The sequence below is a fragment of the Elgaria multicarinata genome, chromosome 3 (genome assembly GCF_023053635.1).
Source record: "Elgaria multicarinata webbii isolate HBS135686 ecotype San Diego chromosome 3, rElgMul1.1.pri, whole genome shotgun sequence".
Lineage (NCBI taxonomy): Eukaryota > Metazoa > Chordata > Lepidosauria > Squamata > Anguidae > Elgaria > Elgaria multicarinata.
The window spans coordinates 152356194-152378011 of NC_086173.1; the positions used below are offsets into that span (position 1 = coordinate 152356194).

General features: G+C 46.0%; 1 protein-coding gene across 3 annotated transcripts; it reads left to right on the forward strand.

Annotated features, from left to right (window-relative positions):
- The first annotated feature begins 13 nt into the window (after window positions 1–13).
- ATF6B (activating transcription factor 6 beta) lies at window positions 14–20025 on the forward strand. 3 transcript variants are annotated; one of them, XM_063122388.1, is made up of 16 exons: window positions 14–116; window positions 1477–1580; window positions 3533–3617; window positions 6397–6512; window positions 6600–6729; window positions 7661–7837; window positions 8049–8230; window positions 9081–9266; window positions 12668–12759; window positions 14128–14298; window positions 15038–15145; window positions 15259–15349; window positions 15562–15635; window positions 16706–16817; window positions 18863–18947; window positions 19068–20025. In XM_063122388.1, the coding sequence occupies exons 1-16, from the start codon at window positions 32–34 to the stop codon at window positions 19340–19342; spliced, it is 2073 nt and encodes a 690-aa protein (XP_062978458.1). In that variant the 5' UTR covers window positions 14–31; the 3' UTR covers window positions 19343–20025. The 3 variants fall into 3 exon arrangements, with proteins under 3 accessions (XP_062978458.1, XP_062978460.1, XP_062978459.1); XM_063122390.1 differs by having other exon boundaries at window positions 9087–9266; XM_063122389.1 differs by having other exon boundaries at window positions 3536–3617.
- Window positions 20026–21818: the final 1793 nt, after the last annotated feature.

A 21818-nucleotide genomic window follows, 5' to 3' on the forward strand; every position in this document is an offset into this window, starting at 1 on the left:
AGGTTGTAGTGTAGGAAAAGGCGGAAGGAAAATGGCGGCGCTGGCTTCGGAGCTCTTGCTCCTCAGCGACTCAAGCCGCTTCCGCGCGGATAACCTGCTGAGCAGCGAGGACTGGGGTGAATAGGGTCGAGGGGGCAGGGAGAAAAGGCAGCTGTTGGCCGGGGAAAGCGGGCGGAGCTTATCGGGGGGCGGAGGGTGGGCGGGGGCGTTGAGGGAGGGGGTGACTCAAAAAGTGAAGAGAGCAGGTTGGGGGGCTCGGGGGGCGGAGAGAGGCTCATTTCCCCCTAGGCAGGACTCTTGAGCCTCAAGAGGTATGTGGCAGGCAGGTATAGGACAGGTGTAGCAGCCCTCCCGATGTTTGTGCTGGTCACGATTGGGAAAAGCTCCACCAGTTGAATGTCGTTCTATCATGCATCTGAGGAAGTGTACGAATATTTAGGCTGTAATAAATGAATTGAACGTTATATACTTTAGGAGGATTGTGACCCACCTTTCAAGTCACATTGTCCATACTCGTTCAAGGGCCACAAGACTGTTATTTTTACCTGTCATGTAATAGTTGCAGCTAACGAGGCCTGTCGTGGTAGGAAGTGGGAACAGCCTTTTGTGTGTGTAGACTTCATCACATTTTTAATAACATACATTGCTTAAACAGAAATGGTGTAAAGAAAAATATACCTACTACAGTAGATAATTTAAATACATCATAGTACATCAGGGGAAGGCAACCTGGTGTCCTCCAGTTGCCTTGGGCTACAACTTCCACAATCCCTGATCGTTGGCCATGCTGGGTGAATGAAATAACACTGACAAAAACGAAATCATTTGTATTAAGAGTGAGTGAGATTTGTTATTATTTATTAAATTTTATGCTGCCCCATAGTTGAAGCTGTCTGGGTAGTTTACAAAAGATTAAAACATTAAAAATGATATAAAAATGCAAAACCATAAAAACATACAACAGGCAATATACACAAAGACAACATACATCTAAAAACAACTTTGCACATTCAGCGAAACCTACAAAATAGATCCAGGATTGATTAAAATCTCATCACATGCTGCTAAATGCCTGGGGAAAGAGAAAAGTCTTTCCCTGGTGCCAGGCAGGCCTTGTGAGGAGATCATTTCCAAATTGGGGGGCCACCACCAAGCAGGTGTTTTCTGAGCCTCCCTTGGAGTAGGCACTTGGAGAAGGACCTTAATGTTGAGCATAATGTAGGGGTAGGTTTGTGTCGGAAAAGGTGTTCAGTCAGGTTTTGCGGTCCCGAGCTGTGTCATCTGACTCCATACTTCCAATTTTTTTATTATGCTTGAGTGGAGTGCAGCAAGGCGGAACAAGACCTTGCTTAACAAACAAACAGATTGTAAGTAGTGGTTTGGGCTGTAGGTGAAAGAAAGGAGGCAGTTAAGGGTGAAAGCATGGTTGAGTCTGTGAGCTGCCCCACTGATTGCACTTTGCTCTTCTCCCTACAGATGCAGGTCTCTACAGTTGTCTGGAAGATGATAGAGATGTGGCAGCTGAGCTTTTCCCCTGCCTTGAGCGCAGCATTGTGGATGGTGGCTGTGTCCATTCGATGGTGAGAGCAAGCTTCTTTCACATGTCACATTGACAGCAACATTCTTCCTCCATTTGTAGCCTTTGCTTGCTTTAATACCTCAGAACAGAGGCAGTTCTCTGACTGCCCTGTGTGTGTGTGAGAGAGAGAGATGCACCGACACATATATATGTGACCAATTTTATTTTCTATACCTTATTTTATTTATTTATTACATTTCTATTCCGCCCAATAGCTGAAGCTCTCTGAGTGGTTCACAAATTAACCTTTTTTTCTCTGGGTGCCTCTTTTCTCTCCCCTCTGATGGCTCTATGCTACCTCCAGTATCAGAGGCAGTAAGCCTATGTACACCAGTTGCGGGGAACATGGGCAGGAGGGTGCTGTTGTACTCATGTCCTGCTTGTGGGTTCCTCATGGCCATCCCAGAGTGCAGGACACAGAATAATGGGCTCAAGTTAAAGGAAGCCAGATTCTAGCTGGACATCAGGAAAAACTTCCTGACTGTTAGAGCAGTACGACAATGGAACCAGTGACCTAGGGAGGTCGTGGGCTCTCCCACACTAGAGGCCTTCAAGAGGCAGCTGGACAACCATCTGTCAGGGATGCTTTAAGGTGGATTCCTGCATTGAGCAGGGGGTTGGACTCGATGGTCTTGTAGGCCCCTTCCAACTCTGCTATTCTATGATTCTATGAGCTGATTGGCCATTGTGTGAATAGAATGCCGCCCTAGATGAACCCTTGGTCGGATCCAGCATGACTCTTCTTATGTTCTTTATTTTATTTTAATTTTTAATAAAAAAATATACAGCATATTGTTATACATCACAATCATTATACACAATCAATTATTTTAGCCATTCAACAAAAGCACCCAGCGTAACGCCACATACAAACATCCAAGAGTGAGTTAAATTAATTTAGTATCAAATAGATTGAATTCTCATAACACCACACAAAAGCATCCAAGAATGAGTTTAAAATAAACTAAATACCGTAGATAGTATGTAAGATCAAGTTTCACATACCTTCCAAAGCCAATGATTTATTAAATAGCAAAGCAGGAATATTTTTTCCAGTATTCAGTACAGGGTTTCCATTCCTCTGTAAATTTGCGGATCTGTTGTCTGCCATCTCTCAATCTGACTACTTCACTGATTTCAATAATTGTGCAATTTGCCAAACTTTAACAAACCATTCTTTAGATACAATTGGGTTTCTGTTTTTCCAGTTCTTGGTTATTACCATCTTTGCTGCTGTTAACAAATTTGATATCATCGGCTGATGAGTTTTTGGGACCTCGGATTGAAAAAACTCTAACCTTGTTTTAGAGTTAAGAGATAAGTTTATTTATTTATTTATTGCATTTCTTAACCGCCCAATAGCCGAAGCTCTCTGGGCAGTTTACAAATTTAAGACAATTCAAAATAAAACAATAGTATAAAACCATAATATAAAATACAATATAAAAGCACAACCAAGATAAAAACAGCAGCAATGCAAAAATACAAATTTAAAACAGCAAAGTTAAAATTAATTTATAGACTCTTAAAATACTGGGAGAATAAAAAGGTCTTCACCTGGCGTCTAAAATAATATAACGTAGGTGCCAAGCGAACCTCCTTAGGGAGCTCATTCCACAGCCGGGGTGCCACAGCAGAGAAGGCCCTCCTCCTGGTAGCCAGTGTGGTGTAGTGGCTAAGATGTTGGACTGAGAGTCGGGAGATCTGGGTTCTGGTCCCCACTCAGCCATGGAAACCCACTGGGTGACTTTAGGCCGGTCACATACTCTCAGCCCAACCCACCTCACAGGGTTGTTGTTGTGAGGATAACATGGAGAGGAGGAGGATTATGTACGCTGCCTTGGGTTCCTTGGAGGAAAAAAGGTGGGATAGAAATGTAATAAATAATAATAATAATAATATCCTGTTATTTTAAGAACTTCTTAAAGGTTCTTCTTTTGTTCTTATGGACAGCAGTTCAGTGATGGGTTTGACCTGGACATGGAAACAACGCCCCCAGACCCACCATGGGATCCATTGCAAGACTCCCTCTTCCCTGGCAAGTACTTCTTTCTTTCTTTCTTTCTTTAGATTTATTTATTAAATTTATATACCGTCCCATAGCCAAAGCTCTCTGGGCGGTTTACAAAAGTCTTTGAAGCAGTGGGAGGGCTGCCGAGAACTTGAGAGGTACAGAACTTGTGGATATGGTAAGGCAATACTCACAGAGAGGAGGTGCATGTTAGGGTGGACTGTCTTCTTCGGTTAATGCAAAAAAACTTACCAGCCTGGCTTGTATTTAACCTGCAACAGCAGCTCATGCTCAATATGGAAGTTGGTGAGACGGCTGTTGTCTTCATGCTCTGCCTGTGGGGTTCCCAGAGGCATCTAGCTGACCGCTGTTGTAAACAGAATGCCTAGCTGGCTGGAACATTGGTCTGATCTTGCAGGAGAGTTTGTATTTCTGATCCCTAGAATGATTGAAGTAGTGAAATTATTTACCTCGTTGTAATTGTTATGCACTAAGAGTAACACTGAGCAAGGTTGTTCCCTTCCTATACTGGGGAATAAGCAGTAATGGACCACCTAGTGGCTTGCCGCTCTTCTTCTCCCCACCCCTCCTCCCCACTTTTTTAACTCTCCTTCTCTGACTTCCTCTGCCCGAGGCTGAAAACCGCAAAATAAGATGCCGTTCTTATCTGACACTTTGTCCCTTCTTCCTGAAATTAACTTGGCTGGGATCCAGCGGCTCCTTTTTTGCTCCTGGATGGCAATGAGAGACCAACTAGCTACCACAACAGGGCCACATTTGGCTTAAGGACTGAAAGCCATTTCCCCCTGAGCTGGAGCCTCTCTCACCAATATCTTTCCAACCTCTAATACAAATCTCTTGATCAGGTCTCACATCCTTCCTTTAAGCAGCACTCTCGTGGTTAGGAAGTTATTTTTGGCATTTTAACATAAGCTTTAAGCAAAACATCTGTGCTCAAAGTGAATAATGCTGATGAATGAAATTTGCATGTAAGTTTGCTTTTCTTTTTTAATTGTCTCACCTAGGTTTGCATGCTTATTGCAAACCGAATTTTGTCAGATGCTGCCAGCAGTGTTGGGTAAGGAGATGTACCTAAGCCTCTAAGGGATGCTTGTAAGTAGGTAAGGGCATGGTGACTGGAACCATCTCCGATGTGGGGCCAGCAACTCCATACAGCGGACAGGCTTTGGTGAAAGAATTCATTTCAGTTGCTGTCGGCAACTCTTTAAACTTGTCTTGCTGGTGTCTTAGTTTTCACAAGAAATATTTCAGTTTTCACAGGAAAACAAAGTAAGTTTGAACTTCCTCAAATATAATTTCTATACCAAATAGCCAATTTCCTGTGGAAAGTTAGAAGTCAGCTGCAACTCGGAAGCAGGCTAAAACTTTTTTGTTCCAGCAGGCCTTTGGAGAATAGTCTGGCCCTCCATCTATGTTAATGTCTTATAATTTTGTTGTGTATTTTAAATGTTTATGGTTTTGTCCCCCCCCCATGTATATTTTAAACTTTGTAAGGCCGCCTTGAGGCCCAGCATTGGGCAAAAGGCGGGTACAAATAATAATAATAATAATAATAATAATAATAATAATAATAATCTCTAGAAGGAGTATATATCTGTTTGATAACCCTGTAGCTCAGCGGTTCTCAACCTGTGGGTTGGGACCCCTTTGGGGGTCGAACAACCCTTTCACAGGGGTCGCCTAAGACCATCGGAAAACACATATTTCCGATGGTCTTAGGAAACTGTATTGACTGAACTATGTCATGTATCATCTTTTGTATTATTAAAGCTATTGTTATGTATTATTTTCATTAGCAAACCATCCCATAACAATGGATTGTGTAGAGAAGAATGAAAATAATTTTATGGTTGGGGGTCACCACAACATGAGGAACTGTATTAAAGGGTCACGGTATTAGGAAGGTTGAGAACCGCTGCTGTAGCTGAAGGCAGATTGAAGCATAGGGTGAAGCCTGACAGATTCCTAGCTACACTGCTGGAGACTTTGCCTTCCTGTTGAGGCAGGGCCATCACAGACATGAGATGTAGCTGCCAGATCATGCCCTTGGGGAGTAATGTTCTGTTTGCATGACAGGACAGCCCATCATGGGTTAAATAACCCACGATGGGCTGTCATGTTGTGTGAACAGCCCTAATCTCTCATTACTCCCTGAGAGGTAATTTAATCCATAATTATTTAACCCATGGTGAGGCTGCTGTGCATGCAGGAGTGGTGGTTGGCATTTTGAATATGCAACCTCCACTCGTGGGTTGTCATGTTGTGTGAACCTGGTGAGCATGGGTTATGCGAGAGTTAAACAGTCCTAATAACCCTGGTCTGCTTTAGGGTTCTGCTTTTGTTTAACCCTCACATAATCCACACTCGCTGGGTTTGCACGACTCAACAGCCCCAGAGTGGTGGATGCATACGAAACCTGGTGCCCATAGGTCCAGCAAAGCTTGTAGGTTAACAACCCATGTAGAACCACTCTCTCCTCTGCTACAGAGCCAGGGGGTTGGCTACTGAAGCTGGCAGGCAGTGAGAATGCAAGGGATTCGAGGCTCATGATGATATTTATTTATTAAATTTATATACTGCCCCATAGCTGAAGCTCTCTGGGTGGTTTACAAAAGTTAACTTCTTTGAAGTTAAGTCTTGGCAGGGGCTGGATATAGGGCCTGGTGGAGGAGTGTTATATGTATGGGGCAGGGAAGAGATAATTATGAATGGTATCCTTTTTTTCCTTGGATGTGCTGTCGGGTGGTGAAAACATGTTAGTAACATGTTTTCCTTTTTCCTCCAGAGCTACATGTGAAGTCTGAGCCGGTCTCTCCTGCCTCATCTCATTGCTCTGATTCATCGGCAGTGTCCTCTGATTCATCGGCAGTGTCCTCTTCCTCCACTGATCTCCCAGGGCAGGTATGTTTGCCAGAGAACCCTTTATAGAGGGAATCGTGTCCCATCACTTTAAACTCCTGTGTTAAGAACCTGTGCTTTTTCTCGCAGGCCCCCAGCCCAGCTGATGTGATCGGGGTGAAGACGGAGCACCCCCCAACCCCTCCGTGCCTGTTTGGAGATGTCCTTTCGCCCCCCTTCGGCACTGTGCACATCAGTGTAGTCCCAGCTCCTGAGACAGGTACACAGGGGAGGAGAGGGAGGGGAGGAGAGGAGCTTCTGGCTACCTTATAGAGTTCGCTCAGAGTGGGCGCAAATGGTGCTTCTTCAGAGAATTCAGTAAGAAGTGGGTTGACTCCGAATTATTCAGCACAGGGGAATCTTAACATCTGGGATTGTTTCAAAGCATTGAAGCTTTGGGGAAAAAATATTGAGTACCTTAACAAATAATGCAAATTAAGGAAATATGAGAGACCTGTGGCCCCAAAACAATAACATACCATTCTTTCTCGCTTACTAGCTTCATCGTCTAGAGTCCCATTCTGACAACAGTATGGTGCCCTTCCTGTTCTTGGCCCTTTGTGGTGGTTGTTTTTAAATGAACCAATTTGCAATTTCACTTTTCTCAAAGAAGCACACTCTTCATTAAAATCCTATTGGATTACTAGTTAGATTGTGTATTTTTGAACATGCTAGCAGCTCACTCGCTTAACGATTGATGCCTTGAAGTTTATTTGCTAATACGCAAGTGCTTTGGATATATGTTATATAGTAAGTGGTTTCAAACTGGTTCAGAATTTAAATAATTGGTGTGGGAGTTCCTGGGAACCAAAATTAAGGACACTTGGTGGGAGTTCTGATGGATCTGGTAACGACGATAAGGAATGCTCTAGAGAAGGGTTTGCCTGCTCGAATTCTGATTCCACGGCATAGGTGAAGTTTAACGCATGCGCCCTCGGATGTCAGGTTTCTCGGAGACAAATCAAACAAAACGCCCTTCATGCAGTTGCTTCATGGCATCTTGTCTTGTTTGGCCCTCACTTTTCCTCTGCTTGTCTCTCCTTGAAATGGGACAACGGGGCTCATGGGTAAAAGTAATTTCCGACAAAGACTTTAGCGCGCTAAGAAAAAGGAGTGTTTGCTTCTCCATTGATGGGCACATTCTGTTGCAGGGAAACCAGCAGCTTCCAGCAAAGCAGAGAGCATTCTCAGTCGGAAGCCCCCTATTCAACCAAAGCCAGTTGTGGTAACCACTGTCCCAGTGCAGCCCGCAACCACGTCCAGTCAGACCATCTTATTGCAGCCTGTACCTGTAACCCAATCACAGACGATCAACTCAGGAATTTCAGGTAACCAGGGAAGGAGGTCTCTGTTCTGCTAACAAAAGGAAGGCTAGCAGCATACTGGAACCTAGGTACTTAGTGCCGCTGAACGCACACAGCCCCCAGGCTTTCTACGGCCACACAAATCTTCCTTCACTTGAAATGAAGAAGGGAAGGGGGCCGTTTCTTGCGGGACAAAGAGTTGATGTGGCCTTGCCTCTTCTCTCCTCGCTTCCAGCACAGGGTGTTGTGATTTCTCAGTCTGAACTCCTGCATCTCCCCGTGTCTGGGCTGATCAAGGTTCAGTCGCCTGTGAAGGAAAGTCTCCCAGCAAAACCATCTCCCTCTGCGCCCAAACCGGAAGCCAAAACCATTGTCCCTGCACCAACGCAAATAGGATCTTGCAACCAAGAGATCGATGTAAGTCCTGTCTTTTCAACTCGTTCTCCCTTTCTTTCTGCTACCCCTGCCTTGGGACTTCTTTGTTTCAGGATCCTCCGCCCCCACAGTTGCATACTTATTTATTTATTTATTTATTTATTGCACTTATATACCGCTCCCATAGCCGGGGCTCTCTGGGCGGTTTACAGAAATTCTAAAATTAAGATTAAAACGAGTATACAAAATTTAAAATTCTAAAACACAAAGCACAAAAAATTTAAAATTCTAAAACACAAAACAAGCGCAGCTTTTAAAGCTCAGCTAAAAACTTTTCTTTTTCCTAAAGCTTTTAACACTTGATTTTGTTCTGACTTTATACTGCTAGTTTTACCCTACCCTGTGTCTGTTTACCCTACCCTGTGCCTGTTTGCATTCTCTTCCCCTCATTGTTTTATCATGGTTTTATTGGAATGTAAGCCTATGCGGCAGGGTCTCGCTATTTACTGTTTTACTCTGTACAGCACCATGTACATTGATGGTGCTATATAAATAAATAATAATAATAATAATACTTCAGTAGATATGGTTAAGCACCCTGCCTTCTGGCGGAGCCTAGCCACTGGGAGCTTCACAAATAGGTCGCGCCAGTAATGGCTGCCTGTTAATCTTTAGTGTTTTATGGGTGATCTCTGAACATGGAGGTATTGCTGCCAATAGCTACTGAGCATTTTCGGGCAATGAACTCCACAGATTAACAGTGGGAAATATCTCCTTTGGTCAGTCAGACCAGAGGCCTGGAGGTTTCAATGCTGGAACCTCGCTCATTCCTTGACATTATTATGAGTATGTGTGTATGAATACTGTTTTTACCCTTGCTAATTCCCTCGAGATCAAGGTGCTGAAAAGGCAACAGCGGATGATTAAGAACCGTGAGTCAGCCTGCCAGTCGCGGCGAAAAAAGAAAGAATACCTGCAAGGCTTGGAGTCTCGGCTGAGAGAGGCCCTGACAGAAAATGAGCGGCTGCGGCGGGAGAATGCTCTCCTCCGACGCCGTCTGGACGGTGTCTTGAGTGAGGTGAGCACCAGCTAGCCGATAAGATGCTGTTTATAAGTGGGTTCTGTAAAGGTAGAGTGAAGGGGACTGAACAACTTTCCCCCTCGCCTTAGAATCATAGAATAGCAGAGTTGGAAGGGGCCTACAAGGCCATCGAGTCCACCCCCCTGCTCAATGCAGGAATCCACCCTAAAGCATCCCTGACAGATGCTTGTCCAGCTGCCTCTTGAAGGCCTCTAGTGTGGGAGAGGCCACAACCTCACCAGGCAACTGATTCCATTGTCGTACTGCTCTAACAGTCAGAAAGTTTTTCCTGATGTCCAGCTGGAATCTGGCTTCCTGTCACTTGAGCCTGTTATTCCGTGTCCTGCACTCTGGGAGGATCAAGAAGAGATCCTGGCCCTCCTCTGTATGACAACCTTTTAAGTATTTGAAGAGTGCTCTCATGTCTCCAGGCTAAACATGCCCAGTTCTTTAAGTCTCTCTTCATAGGGTTTTGTTTCCACCACCTTCCCAGAGGCCCCTTAACTGGGGAAACCCCGAAGGAAGGGCACCAGAACTCTGGTCCAGTCTCCCTGGATTTTGCACTTGACCCAAGGCGCAAGAAAATAGCATACAAGTCATGAGGGAGAAGAATTTATTTAAACTAAGGGTAGGGTGCAAATGGGAAGAACAACTGAAACAAACCCACCCAACTGGTATGCAGAGCATAAAACCCAGTAACCTTAAAAAATAATAAAACCTAGCTGAAACTACTTACTACTAAGTAGGGCCCTGCTGCCGCCACGAACAGCTCCCCACACACCCCAAGGAGGGGCAAGACGAAAGGAGCCCCCTTAACTTTATACCCTCCAACTCTCCCTTTCATCTCCAGCTCCCCCCCCTCCCCTTGGCGCAGCCCGATGCCTGGTTTCACACCTTCCCAGCTGTAGAATCCTCCTTCCTGCCATCCGGGTTGGTTTGCGACCTTGAGACTGATAAGGCCGCTTCTTCCTGGCACCAGGGCCCTGCTCTCTCGTCCACTTCCCCTCCCCAGGTGGCTGTTGTAAATCTGTCGGCCGGTGCCCCTCTACTTAAAATTCATGCATTAAAAAGTGTCACGCTGAAACTACTTAGCCCATACTGCATCCCTATTCAGCGCAGTCTACCTGACCTCCTTCACAGGGTCTGCCCCAAAGTTGCGGTGCATCCTTGCTTCTTTAGACCTTTGATCCTGTCCATGCTCCCCTATAGAACAGTCCATTCTCTCACCCACTCCGTCTCTCCTAATACTAGAACTCGGGGTCATCCTATAAAGGGGATCGATGGGAGATTCCGGACAGATAAAAGGAAGGGCTTCTTCACACAGCGCATAGTTAAACCATGGAATTTGCTACCCCAAGATGTAGTGATGGCCACCAATTTGGTTGGCTTTAAGAGGGGACTGGACAAACTGAAGTAGAAGGCTATTGATGGCTCCTCTTCTGTGTTATCTCTAGTATCAGAGGCAGTATGCCTATGTACCCCAGCAGCTGGGAAACAGCTGTTGCACTCCTGTTCTGCTTGTTTGTTTTCCGTGGGCCACTGTGTGAACAGAATGCTGGATTTAATGGACCCTTGGTCTGATCCAGCAGGGCTCTTCTTATGGTCTTACGTTTTCCATTTTTCTTCTCCAGTTGGGTGCCAAGCATTGGAATGTGAGGCATTCCAGGTCGGCATTCCAGGGCTGCCAACCATGCTACTGAGCATGCAGTTTGCCATTGAGCTTTGTTTGCTTCCTTAGGCGTTCTTTTCAAAGACTTGTCATAGTACCGCAAACCTGATGGCTCCCTTGAGCATGCCGATACCCCCCTCTTGCCTCCCGGCGGTACTGTTGTGACTCCAATCCTCCCGGCACTCACTACCTGAGTTGGCTATTAGAAGGAGTGATCACAGTACAGCCCTTTGGTTAGCTGTTTGTGCCCAACTTCCACTTTGTTCATGGACATGCTGACTGGAGTATAACAGGATGGCGTTTGGAATGGACATTCCAGAGCCAGAGGAGTGGGAGATCTTCCTAGGCAGACTGGCGCTGTTGTGCTTTCCCTCTGCCTGTCCTGCGTCTCCTTGCAGGAGAAAACAGTGTGGTAATGGTGATGGGATTTCTTCTCCTTGTGGAGGCAATGGCAGGTTATGACTTCCTGCTTTCCAGTATCTGCATTGTCTCTCACATTGGGTAGGGTTGGTTGGATGGGCGTTGGTGCATTTCAGTGGCCCTGTTCAGAAGGCAAACCATGGCCTTAACCATGCTGGTTAAGCCAGAAAGCCAGGCCATGTTCAGAAGGCACCTTAAACCATGGCTTTGGCCACGGTGAATAAGCCTTTTTGCCTTAGTCACCGTGGTTAAAGCTGTAGTTTAAGGTGTCTTCTGAACACAGACAGGCTTTCTGGCTTCACCACCATGGTTAAAGCCATGATTTAAGGTGTCTTCTGAATGGGGCCAATGAGTAAGAACAGCTCATTTCTGTATCTGTTAATTGTTATCCCACCAGCATTGAAATGCTTACATCCCCTCTGCAGGAGGGGTGTTATTTCTTTATTTTAAAGTTATTTATGACATTTACATACTATCCTTCATCATAGGGCAGTTTTCAATATGAAAAAGCGATCAAATACAACAAATAAATGTTAAAATACAACAATAAAACTAAAACAACAGTTACAAAAGTTATGAGATTTACCACTCGTAAGAAGAGGGCTTTCATATGTTTTATCCAGCAATTAGTTTATCCATCATTTAATGAGGGGAGACATGAGAGCACTCTTGAAATACTTAAAAGGTTGTCACACGGAGGAGGGCCAGGATCTCTTCTCGATCCTCCCAGAGTGCAGGACACGGAATAACGGGCTCAAGTTAAAGGAAGCCAGATTCCAGCTGGACATCAGGAAAAACCTCTTGACTGTTAGAGCAGTGTGACAATGGAATCAGTTACCTAGGGAGGTTGTGGGCTCTCCCACACTAGAGGCCTTCAAGAGGCAGCTGGACAAGCATCTGTCAGGGATGCTTTAGGGTGGATTCCTGCATTGAGCAGGGGGTTGGACTCGATGGCCTTGTAGGCCCCTTCCAACTCTGCTATTCTATGATTCTATGAAGAGCAATATGTTCTCTTTAAAAATTAACATTTGGTTCACTCTTTTTTAAAAAAACTCAAATGTAGGCAGTTCTGGAAGCGCTTTTTTGCCCCTTTGAGTAACATTCAGCAGGATGTGTTCCAGTTTTGGCCCCTCTGTGTGGGCAGTCAGGTGGGAGGTCTGTTAGTGCCATGCAGTGGTACTGCATAAGGACTTGAAGCCCAAAATGGAGTCACTGGTTTTTTTTGCAGATTCCATTACAAAGAGGGTGGGGATTCTAACCAGGCAGGATGCCATTTTGCCTGACGGCTTGCCTCTGTCTTCCCATTTAGAACAGCGAGCTGAAGTTTGGTTCTGGGAACCGGAAAGTCATCTGCGTCATGGTCGTGCTGCTCTTCATAGCCTTCAATTTTGGGCCTGTCAGGTGAGGCTCCAAGGCAATGTGGGCAATTCATTCTCGGTCTCAGTTAATAAGTAACTCTTGCGTGTCGTTCCCTGTCTTGAAGTCTTTTGAAGTTGCCAAAGCCCCGAGAAATTTGTGTGTGTGCATGAGGGAGTGAGATTGACAGACATTGTCCTGTGGGCATGTGTGTGCTTGCTGGATACCAAGCTAAACTCAGAAGAACTGGTTAGGGAAGCATTTTCCCTAGGAGAACTTCTTTCTTGGAAGATCATAATCTGCCTACCGAAGCTATTCCTGCAGGGCTCTTTCTGCTGACTCAGCTGTTTCTGGTGGCTTCTTATTAGGAAGAGCCACATATCATGGGTCACTGTTTTTATCTTGTGTACATTTGGGCTCCGTAGTCCTACTGCTGCCATTTAAACTTCACGGGGGTGGGGGGTGGGGGATGGGGGATTGTCCCCACTTTTCACAACTCATTTTCTCCTTATCCGGATATGTGTATTTTCTATAGCAATGCTTTGTGCATCTGACAAAATGGGCTCTGCACCACTACAGGTTTTGCTACAGTAAATCTGTCAGCCTTTAAAACGTTGCACAATTTCCTCATTTTTTACACATGGTTGGACCATACATTTCAGGGGTGGGGAACCTCAAGCCCAGGATTCCAGTCCAGCCTTTGGAGTTCCCCAGATGGCCATACCACTTCCCCTGGCTCCACCCCCTTCCTCCTAACCAATCGTTTGATAGCTTCCTGGCTCTTGTGCAGTTCTTTCTCCACTCTGAAAGGTTGAAATGCTTCTCCTAAGCCTTAAGAACTGGCTGTAAGAGCTTTAAGCTATAATATGCTGGTATGTTTTGTAATTTTGCCCCACCTCCTTTGACTTTAGCTCCGCCCACTTCTGAAATGTGCCGGTGGGGGGGGGCGCCCCAAGAGCTTCTCCAAAATGGAATTCAGCTCATGGGCTGAAAGAGGTTCTGCACCCCTGATACGTTTGCTTTCTCCTCTGTAGCTTTTCACAGCTGTGCTACACCTAGCTGGCTTTGCCATCCTACTCTGGTACATCCTAGGAAGATGACAGAGATGGCTTGATAATCCAGAATTCCTTCCCCCATCATTGATAGCTGTGGGAGTTTGGATCAAGTTGCTCATCTCTCTCCCGCTCTTGTTTCCAGCGGTGGAGGCAGATTCAGAAAGAAACACAGCGGGTCGTTCACTACTCTGGCCTGTAAACTCTGTGGTGTAAAAGACCCCATTTTACTTCTTCCGGCGGGGGGGGGGGCAGGCAGTTGGTGTTGGGACACTTCGCTTGGCAGCATAGATCAAAGTTAATCCTCCGATGAGATCTCAGACTCTCCAAGGGGTTGACTCCACTTTTCCCCTCTCTCCAGCATCAGTGAGCGCAAGGCAGCAGACGTGGACCTGCCGAAACAGGAAGTGGACTCTGGCCCAGGTCACAGGCACCTTCTAAGCATTCCGGAGGAATCTCATGAAATTCCAGAGGAGGAGCAGGAGGAGCGGCTGGAAGAGGCGCCAGCCAGGCCAGGAAAGGCACAGTTTCGGTAATTTGGATGCAGGGAGGAGAAATAACGCGATGGTGAAGAGAAGGAGCTGCTTGCACTTCCCTCTGTTGTATTGTTGGGCAGGGAGCCTGGCAGCCTCCGCCTTCCAGGTTACAAAAACTTCCCTGCCCAATCACGTGGAGAGGGAAATATGAATGAGCAGTAATTTATCTATTGGCGTCCAGCTACTTGCAGATTTGATATTGTTGTTGTCATGCTTCACGGCAAGCAGCTATGTATGACTCTGGCGTAAGTTACCCACTACTCAGCTGCGCGATCTTCTTTCAGCCCATGCTTGTTTCCCTTTCCTGTTAATCCTATATATATACAGACACACACCTATATCTATATCTATATAATAGCTCCTTCCCCACAAAGAGCCAGGATTGGCCAGCAACCTATATAAAACATAATACATTACAAAGAATATTCTAATAATTACATTCTAATTATTAGAATGTAAGCCTATGCGGCAGGGTTTTGCTATTTTATTGTTTTTCTCTGTACAGCACCATGTACACTGATGGTGCTATATAAATAAATAATAATAATAATAATAATAATAATAATAATAATAATATAATAATAATAAAGACAACATTAAAATCACTCTAAAACCACAAATATACAATAAAACCATCAACGGAATCCATCAAAAAACGAATAGCGCACTTGCCTATATGCCATCTTTAATATTCGTGCTTTGCCTCTTTTGCATACCTCCCCTCCGATCTCCCAGGAACCTGTCGGCTCCCTTCTCTGACATGAAGGACCTTATGCTGAGGGACTTGGACAAGCTGTTCCTCGCTTCAGACTGCCGCCAGTTCAACCGCACTGAATCGCTTCGGTAAGTGCCAGGTCAGGAGCCTTGTGGCTTTTGCCTATTGCCTGCTGGAGAACAAAGAGGCTTAGGAACGTGGCGGACGACTACCCTCCTTTTCCCTGCTCTTCCACCCCCAGACTGGCGGATGAGCTCAGTGGTTGGGTCCGACGGCACCAGATCAACCGCAAGAAGCCCTCACAATCTCGCAAGGCAGCACAGGCCAGCCAGGTATGACATGGCGGGCGGCCTGGAGAGGAAGGGAAGGGGGCACGTGGTGATGACCACCAGAGGCTGGATGCGGGGGGTGGGGTGGGTTTAATCGGAATTTTAACGTGGTTTTCTGAGAAGGTTGCAGCAGGTGATAATGCTTGGGAAATTGCCTCTCCCTTGCTGTCAGCCTCTCCTATCCCTGTCTTCAACCGGTGTGTTCTGAATTTCAGGACAGCAAACCCAAAAGGAAGCCTCCCAGCCCCTCCCGCTATGTGCCTGCCAGCACCCCCCGACATACTGAGAGGTAAGCAGCTCTCATGTCAAATCCTCTTGCGTTAGCTCGTCCTTTTGCCGTTCCGTGGTGGGCCTCTTCTCTATTCTACTGCCTGAAGGGGACTATCTTGGCTCCAGTTGGTTCGTTTCGTCACTGAGCTTGTTCTGGGTGACAGCACTGACTGCTTCTGCAGCAGTTTCTCCTCCTTCCAGCAACCAGGATGCCCGGGGGCTGTAAACCGCCATCTCCTCCAGTGTATGTTTCTCTGATGTGTTACCATTCATCTATTATTATTTCTGCTTTGCCCTTTCTCTCTCTCTCTCTCCCTCTCTCTCTCTTCATGCCCTCCTGCCATTTACGGCACACAGGGAATTAACAGAGCTGCTCATTTCTGAATGTTGCTTGATGACTGCCGTAGCATCAGGCAATGGCTTATTTCTGTGACTGTCCATTCACACATGCAGCACCACAGATACAGCTTCCATACCGCTCCAGTGCAGTCCCTTTATATGGAGGTGATTCTCACATTCATAGAGAAGCTGAGTGAACTGAGGCCTGAAACAACGTGACCTGCCCAGGGCCCCACGTGAAGGCCATTGTGGAGGTGGAATTCAGCTCAGGCTCCCTGCATCCATCTCCATGGCTCTGTCTTTGGCTTGCCCAGAAGTAGTCTCTTTCTGGCTGAGGGTTCCCACATCCTCCCATGAGCCCAATAGATCCTCCTTCCAGCTGTCCCCAGCTGGTAGCCCAAGGTCACACAAGGTAGGAGAGACGCACCAAAGTTCCTTCTTGCCTTTAGCTCCTTAAGGCAGGACCGACCTGAAAGTTCCTGTTCCAAATCTACTTGCTTATAAGTAGGCCTTGACTCCCAAGCAGACCATCATTTCTGCTCCTGGCTCGGTTGGGCCATGGCACCAGCAGCCTTGTGCTCCTCTCTCTGTAGTTCACTCCATGCATCAGCTCCTTACGACCTTTCTTCCCCGCTGCCCAACGTAGACCCCCATTTCCATGTCCATGATTGTGATATGTGTAGGGGTGGGGAGGATCTCCCCATTTACAAAAGGACTCTCTCCATGCCACCTCTTTCTTTGTGCTTCCAGGGATTCCCTGAGTCAGCTACAGGTATATCGGCATCCTGACCACAAAGAGCATGATTTCATGGACGCCATTGATAGGAGAGAGGATACCTTCTACGTGGTGTCCTTCCGCAGGGTGAGTGGAGAGTAATTAAGACCAACCCAAAGTTCACAGTGTGGGGTGCCAGCTTTTGAGGTACGCAAAATTCTTTCAGCGTACAGGTCCAATAAAAGAAGGGGAAAAAAGACAGGGGAATATATGTTGTGGCATTTTGCCCTGTTTCAGAGGTTCTCTCAAAATATATTGTCAGTTTGTTGACAACCCCTGATTACTAGTTCACTGTATATATTTAGATTCCTCACAAAACCAGATACCATCATAGAGAATGACTCAGTTCACACAATACTTTTCTCTACCCAGTGGGAAAACTCCACTCAATGGTGGAGTCTGTAGGGGGTACTTACCGCACAACATGTTCTAACTCCACCGTTGTGTGGGTGTGGCCTCCTGTGGAGTGGAGTAAAAGTCAATGCAGCATTTGATTGACAGTTCCTCCACCCTCTCTCCTCCCTCAGTCTTCCCAATAGTATCCCATTAGTCATTGATGCAAAAAAAAAACCAATCCCAGGGGCTCTCCTAGAGCAGCACTCCCTCCTTTCGCTGCTCTTGCCAGGGAATTCTATGGCCACTAGGAAACTCCAAGGAGCCCTCCAGACAACATGGAACACAACGGTTGTGTAGGAATTCTCCTCTGCACAGCGTGGAGATTCAAAGTAGAGTGATTTAGAAGAAGAAGAAGAAAAACCCTCCACCGTGGAATGGAGTTTTCCCTCCAGACAACACTTTTCTCAACTGTAAAACCACTGTTGAGAAAAGTGTTGTGTGAACTGAGCCATCACTTCACTCTCATCATGGCTTATATGCAATTCTTCTTTCCAGGCAACACACTCTCTAACAACATTTGTCTTTTTTGCTATAAAAATATCAGCATAACAGTATGAAGTTCAAAGCTTGTGCATGCATAGATTCAAGCACATGATACATTTAACATCATCCTAATTTAAGGCTTCTAAGCAGAGTCAAATACGATTGTTGTTTTCAATGATAAATGACAAGTTTAGCAGGTTAATTCTATAGGTAACGCTGTGCAGAAGCTGATCCAAGAGGCGTTCAGAATCTCTTTTATATATTTTTGTAGGCTATAAAATATCTTTAAACTGTTTTTACTACTTTATTTAGGTTTCTTTTCTAAAATTTCTACCTGGACTTCTGCTGTAAATCTTTGTCTGTCTAAGTAAGATTGTTGAATTTTTGAGATTCTTATCAAAATAAATGACTGGAACAACATACTTGCAAAAACATTTTTCCGTTCCTTGATATGTTACAGGCATGTTTGTGGCACAAAAATATTTCTTTGATTCAATCCTGTGTTTTGAGCATGTTTTCTTATTACACAGCTGTTGTATTTTACAATCTGGGATGAGCCTTCTTGTTACGTTATCTAAAGGCATCCCTGACTTTGTTATGAAGCTAATTGTTTTAACCTACCTCTTTTTGCAATGCTAAGAGCAAGACGTAGCTATACATTTAATGTGGGCACCCCGGGTGCCATTCTTCAATCACCAATGGCCTGGCATTGCTGTTTCTCAGCTGGCAATCAGAGATCAGACACATTTGATACTTTGGGGCCAGGCGGCCAAGTTATGATACATAACTTTATTTATTTAAAATATATCTTGGCTGCCTTTCAGGGCAGCTCACAACAATAAAATGCATAAGAACAGTTAAAATATTTAAAGCAATAAAATCATAAACAGCAATAAAACAGCAATAAAAACAATAAAAGCCAACAATTAAGCCAGCAATTATAGCAATGGCAATTACAGCAAAAACAGTAGTCATATTAAGAGAAGGCCACAGTAAAATACTATGTTTTCATAGTATTTTCATTAAAAGCCTGCAATGACGGAGCATGGCGGACCTCCAATGGGAGCTTGTTCCAAAGGTGTAGGGCCACTGCAGAGAAGGCCCTGATTTTTAAATCTGGAATTGTCTTGGGAGGCATTTAATGATAGAATTTCCTAGTTGGGCAACTGGTTTTAGATGATGCAAATAGGAAAGATTTGCCTGGTCTGCTACAATGCATATTGATGATGATGGGTTTTGTCTGTCTATCTTAGGATCACTTGCTACTGCCTGCCATCAGCCACAACAAAACCTCTCGCCCTAAAATGTCACTGGTGATGCCAGCCATGGCCCTCAATGGTAAAACGAATAAAGTTGTGGGTGGAACTGAGCGGTTGGGTGTGGTGTTTTGTGTGAGACGCAAACACAGACTTGCATAGACTCCCTTTTTCCGCTCAGTGTTTTCTTTTCCTTCCCCAGAGAGCCTGTACAATTCCTCCCTGGGCTATGAGGTGATGATGCAGATAGACTGTGAGGTAATGGACACCCGCGTCATCCACATCAAGAGCTCAACGGTACCCCCCTTCCTCAGACGCCAAGACGCCACCCCCGACAACCGCACCCAGCCTTCCCCTCAGGCCTTTTCCGGAAGAGCAACTCGTGCTGCTTTGCGGCCCCATCGGCCCACCTTCTCCTCGGGAAAGCGGCACCCGTCCTCCCGCACCTTATACCTTGGGGAGCATGGCGGAGGCTAGCCTGACTCTCTGGGAGGGTAGAGAGTGCTCCCGCTACGCTGGGATGGGACGTGGTCCTGGGAACAGCCCTCCTCCCGCCAGGGAGATGGACACACCCCTTCAGTGGAACCCTGCCTGTGTGAGGATTGGACAAACCACTTCTGCTCGCTAGCGCCCAATCGGTGGGATGACTGGGCCGATCTCAGAGACGTTACCTGCCCCCCCCTCATCGCCCCTTTCTTGGGAAATTCCTTATCTAATCTCACTGCTGCCAACAGGTTGGGTCAGTAGGGATTGTCTCCTGCAGTTGGGGGGCGGGCGGTGTGGCCCCTGCCTTCCTCAGCCGCCAGATCTCCATGCCTCAGCACTGTCCTAAAGAGATGTTTTGCCTGTCTCTACTGTCCCCTGGTGGCTGAGACAAAGCTGTGCATTTGAGGAAATAAGGGAGCAAATAAGGGAGAGAGGTGAAGGGTGTCTTAAAACTGCTGTCTGCAATCTAGAGGGGAGAGTGTGAGAGGGAGAGAAGATAGTTCTCTTTTCTACAAAGGGGTGTGTGTGTGTGCGTGTGTGTGTATGTATGTGTGCGTGTGCGCCACCTTCCGAATTTTGATGGCACTTAGACCTGCCCCTTTGGGTCCTTCGTTGTGTGTTTCCCCCCTAAATTGTGTTTTATAAAAAAAATAAATAGCTACAAATAAACCTAATGTGTGACCCTGACCTTTCTCTCTCTCTCTCTCTCTCTCTCTCTCTTTTGTTTTGGCCTCATGTACAAGTACTATAAGGCAAACACTCACGTGGTCCATCCAACAAGAAGTGTTGCGCTCAACTTGGTAATTCAGTACCTTATTGCTGGCAATGAGTGCTGAGGTATATCAAAAACTAGCGAACAAACCTGGCTTTGCACAGGTTGGAATAGCCCTTCGTTTAATGTAGTGAAGTCTTCAAGCAAAGTTATGCAGCTGTCAAGAGTTGGACACGTTGTGCCTGCTATATCTGGGTAAAGCCAGGGGCGGCCCTACCATTGGGCAGAGTGAGGCAGTCGCCTCAGGCGGCTCATGCTAGGAGCCAGCAGCAAGGCGTTAAGCGGGGAGAGCTGAGCGGCCTGTAAACTAACCTGCTGCCTTCAAAGACAGTGGAGGATGCTTTTCCATTGTCAGTATTGAAGAAATGGTCTAGGCTTTTATACATGGAAGGGGACTGGGGCACCATTTTGTTCTTTGCCTCAGGCAGCAAAATGTTTTGGGCTGGCCCTGGGTGAAGCCATGCCAGCTGGTGCCCCTGGGCCTGGACCCTGCTGTGGTGCTCCTCTGTAGCCTCCTGAGGGAAGGACTTATCTACTCCATTCCACAGTGGGGCTACCCTAGAGTAGGGTGGAAGGCTGGGGAAAAGGTGGGATATAAATAAATATACCATATTTCTTCAATTGTAAGTCGCCATCGATTGTAAGACACACACTAATTTCAGTACCACCAACAGAAAAAAAGCTTTTATTATTATTATTATTATTTATTTATATAGCACCATCGATGTACATGGTGCTGTACAGATAACACAGTAAATAGCAAGACCCTGCCGCATAGGCTTACAATCTAATAAAGTTGTAGTAAACAATAAGGGGGGAAAGAGAATGCAAACAGGCACAGGGAAGTGTAAACAGGCACCGGGAAGGGTGAAGCTAACAGTATAGAGTCAGAACAAACTCAAAGTTTAAAAGCTATAGGGAAAAGAAAAGTTTTTAGCTGTGTTTTAAAAGCTGTGATTGAGTTGGTAGTTCTCAAGTGTTCTGGAAGAGCATTCCAGGCATGAGGGGCAGCAGAGGAAAATGGACGAAGCCGAGCAAGGGAAGTAGAGACCCTTGGGCAGGCAAGAAGCATGGCATCAGAGGAGCGAAGAGCACGAGCGGGGCAATAGCGTGAGATGAGAGAGGAGAGATAGGCAGGAGCTAGACCATGAAAAGCTTTGAAGGTCAACAGGAGAAGTTTATATTGGATTCTGGAGTGAATTGGGAGCCAATGAAGAGATTTCAGAAGCGGAGTGACATGGTCAGAGCGGCGGGCCAGGAAGATGATCTTAGCGGCAGAGTGGTGGACAGAGACCAGCGGACTGATGTGAGATGAGGGGAGGCCAGAGAGAAGGAGGTTGCAGTAGTCCAACCGAGAGATAACCAGTGCGTGAACGAGAGTCTTGGCAGAAGAGACAGACAAAAATGGTCGAATCCTGGCAATATTATACAGGAAGAAACGACAAGATTTAGCTACTGCCTCGATATGAGGAATAAAGGAGAGCGAGGAATCAAATATAAAGCCAAGGCTACGAGTTTCCTTGACCGGAGTAAGCGTGACATCGTTGACAGTAAGAGAGAATGAGAGATGAGGAGAAGGTTTAGGAGGAAAAACAAGCAGTTCAGTTTTTGCCATATTGAGTTTCAAACGGCGATGAAGCAGCCAGGCTGAGATATCTGAAAGACATGCTGAGATACGATCGTGGACATCAGAAG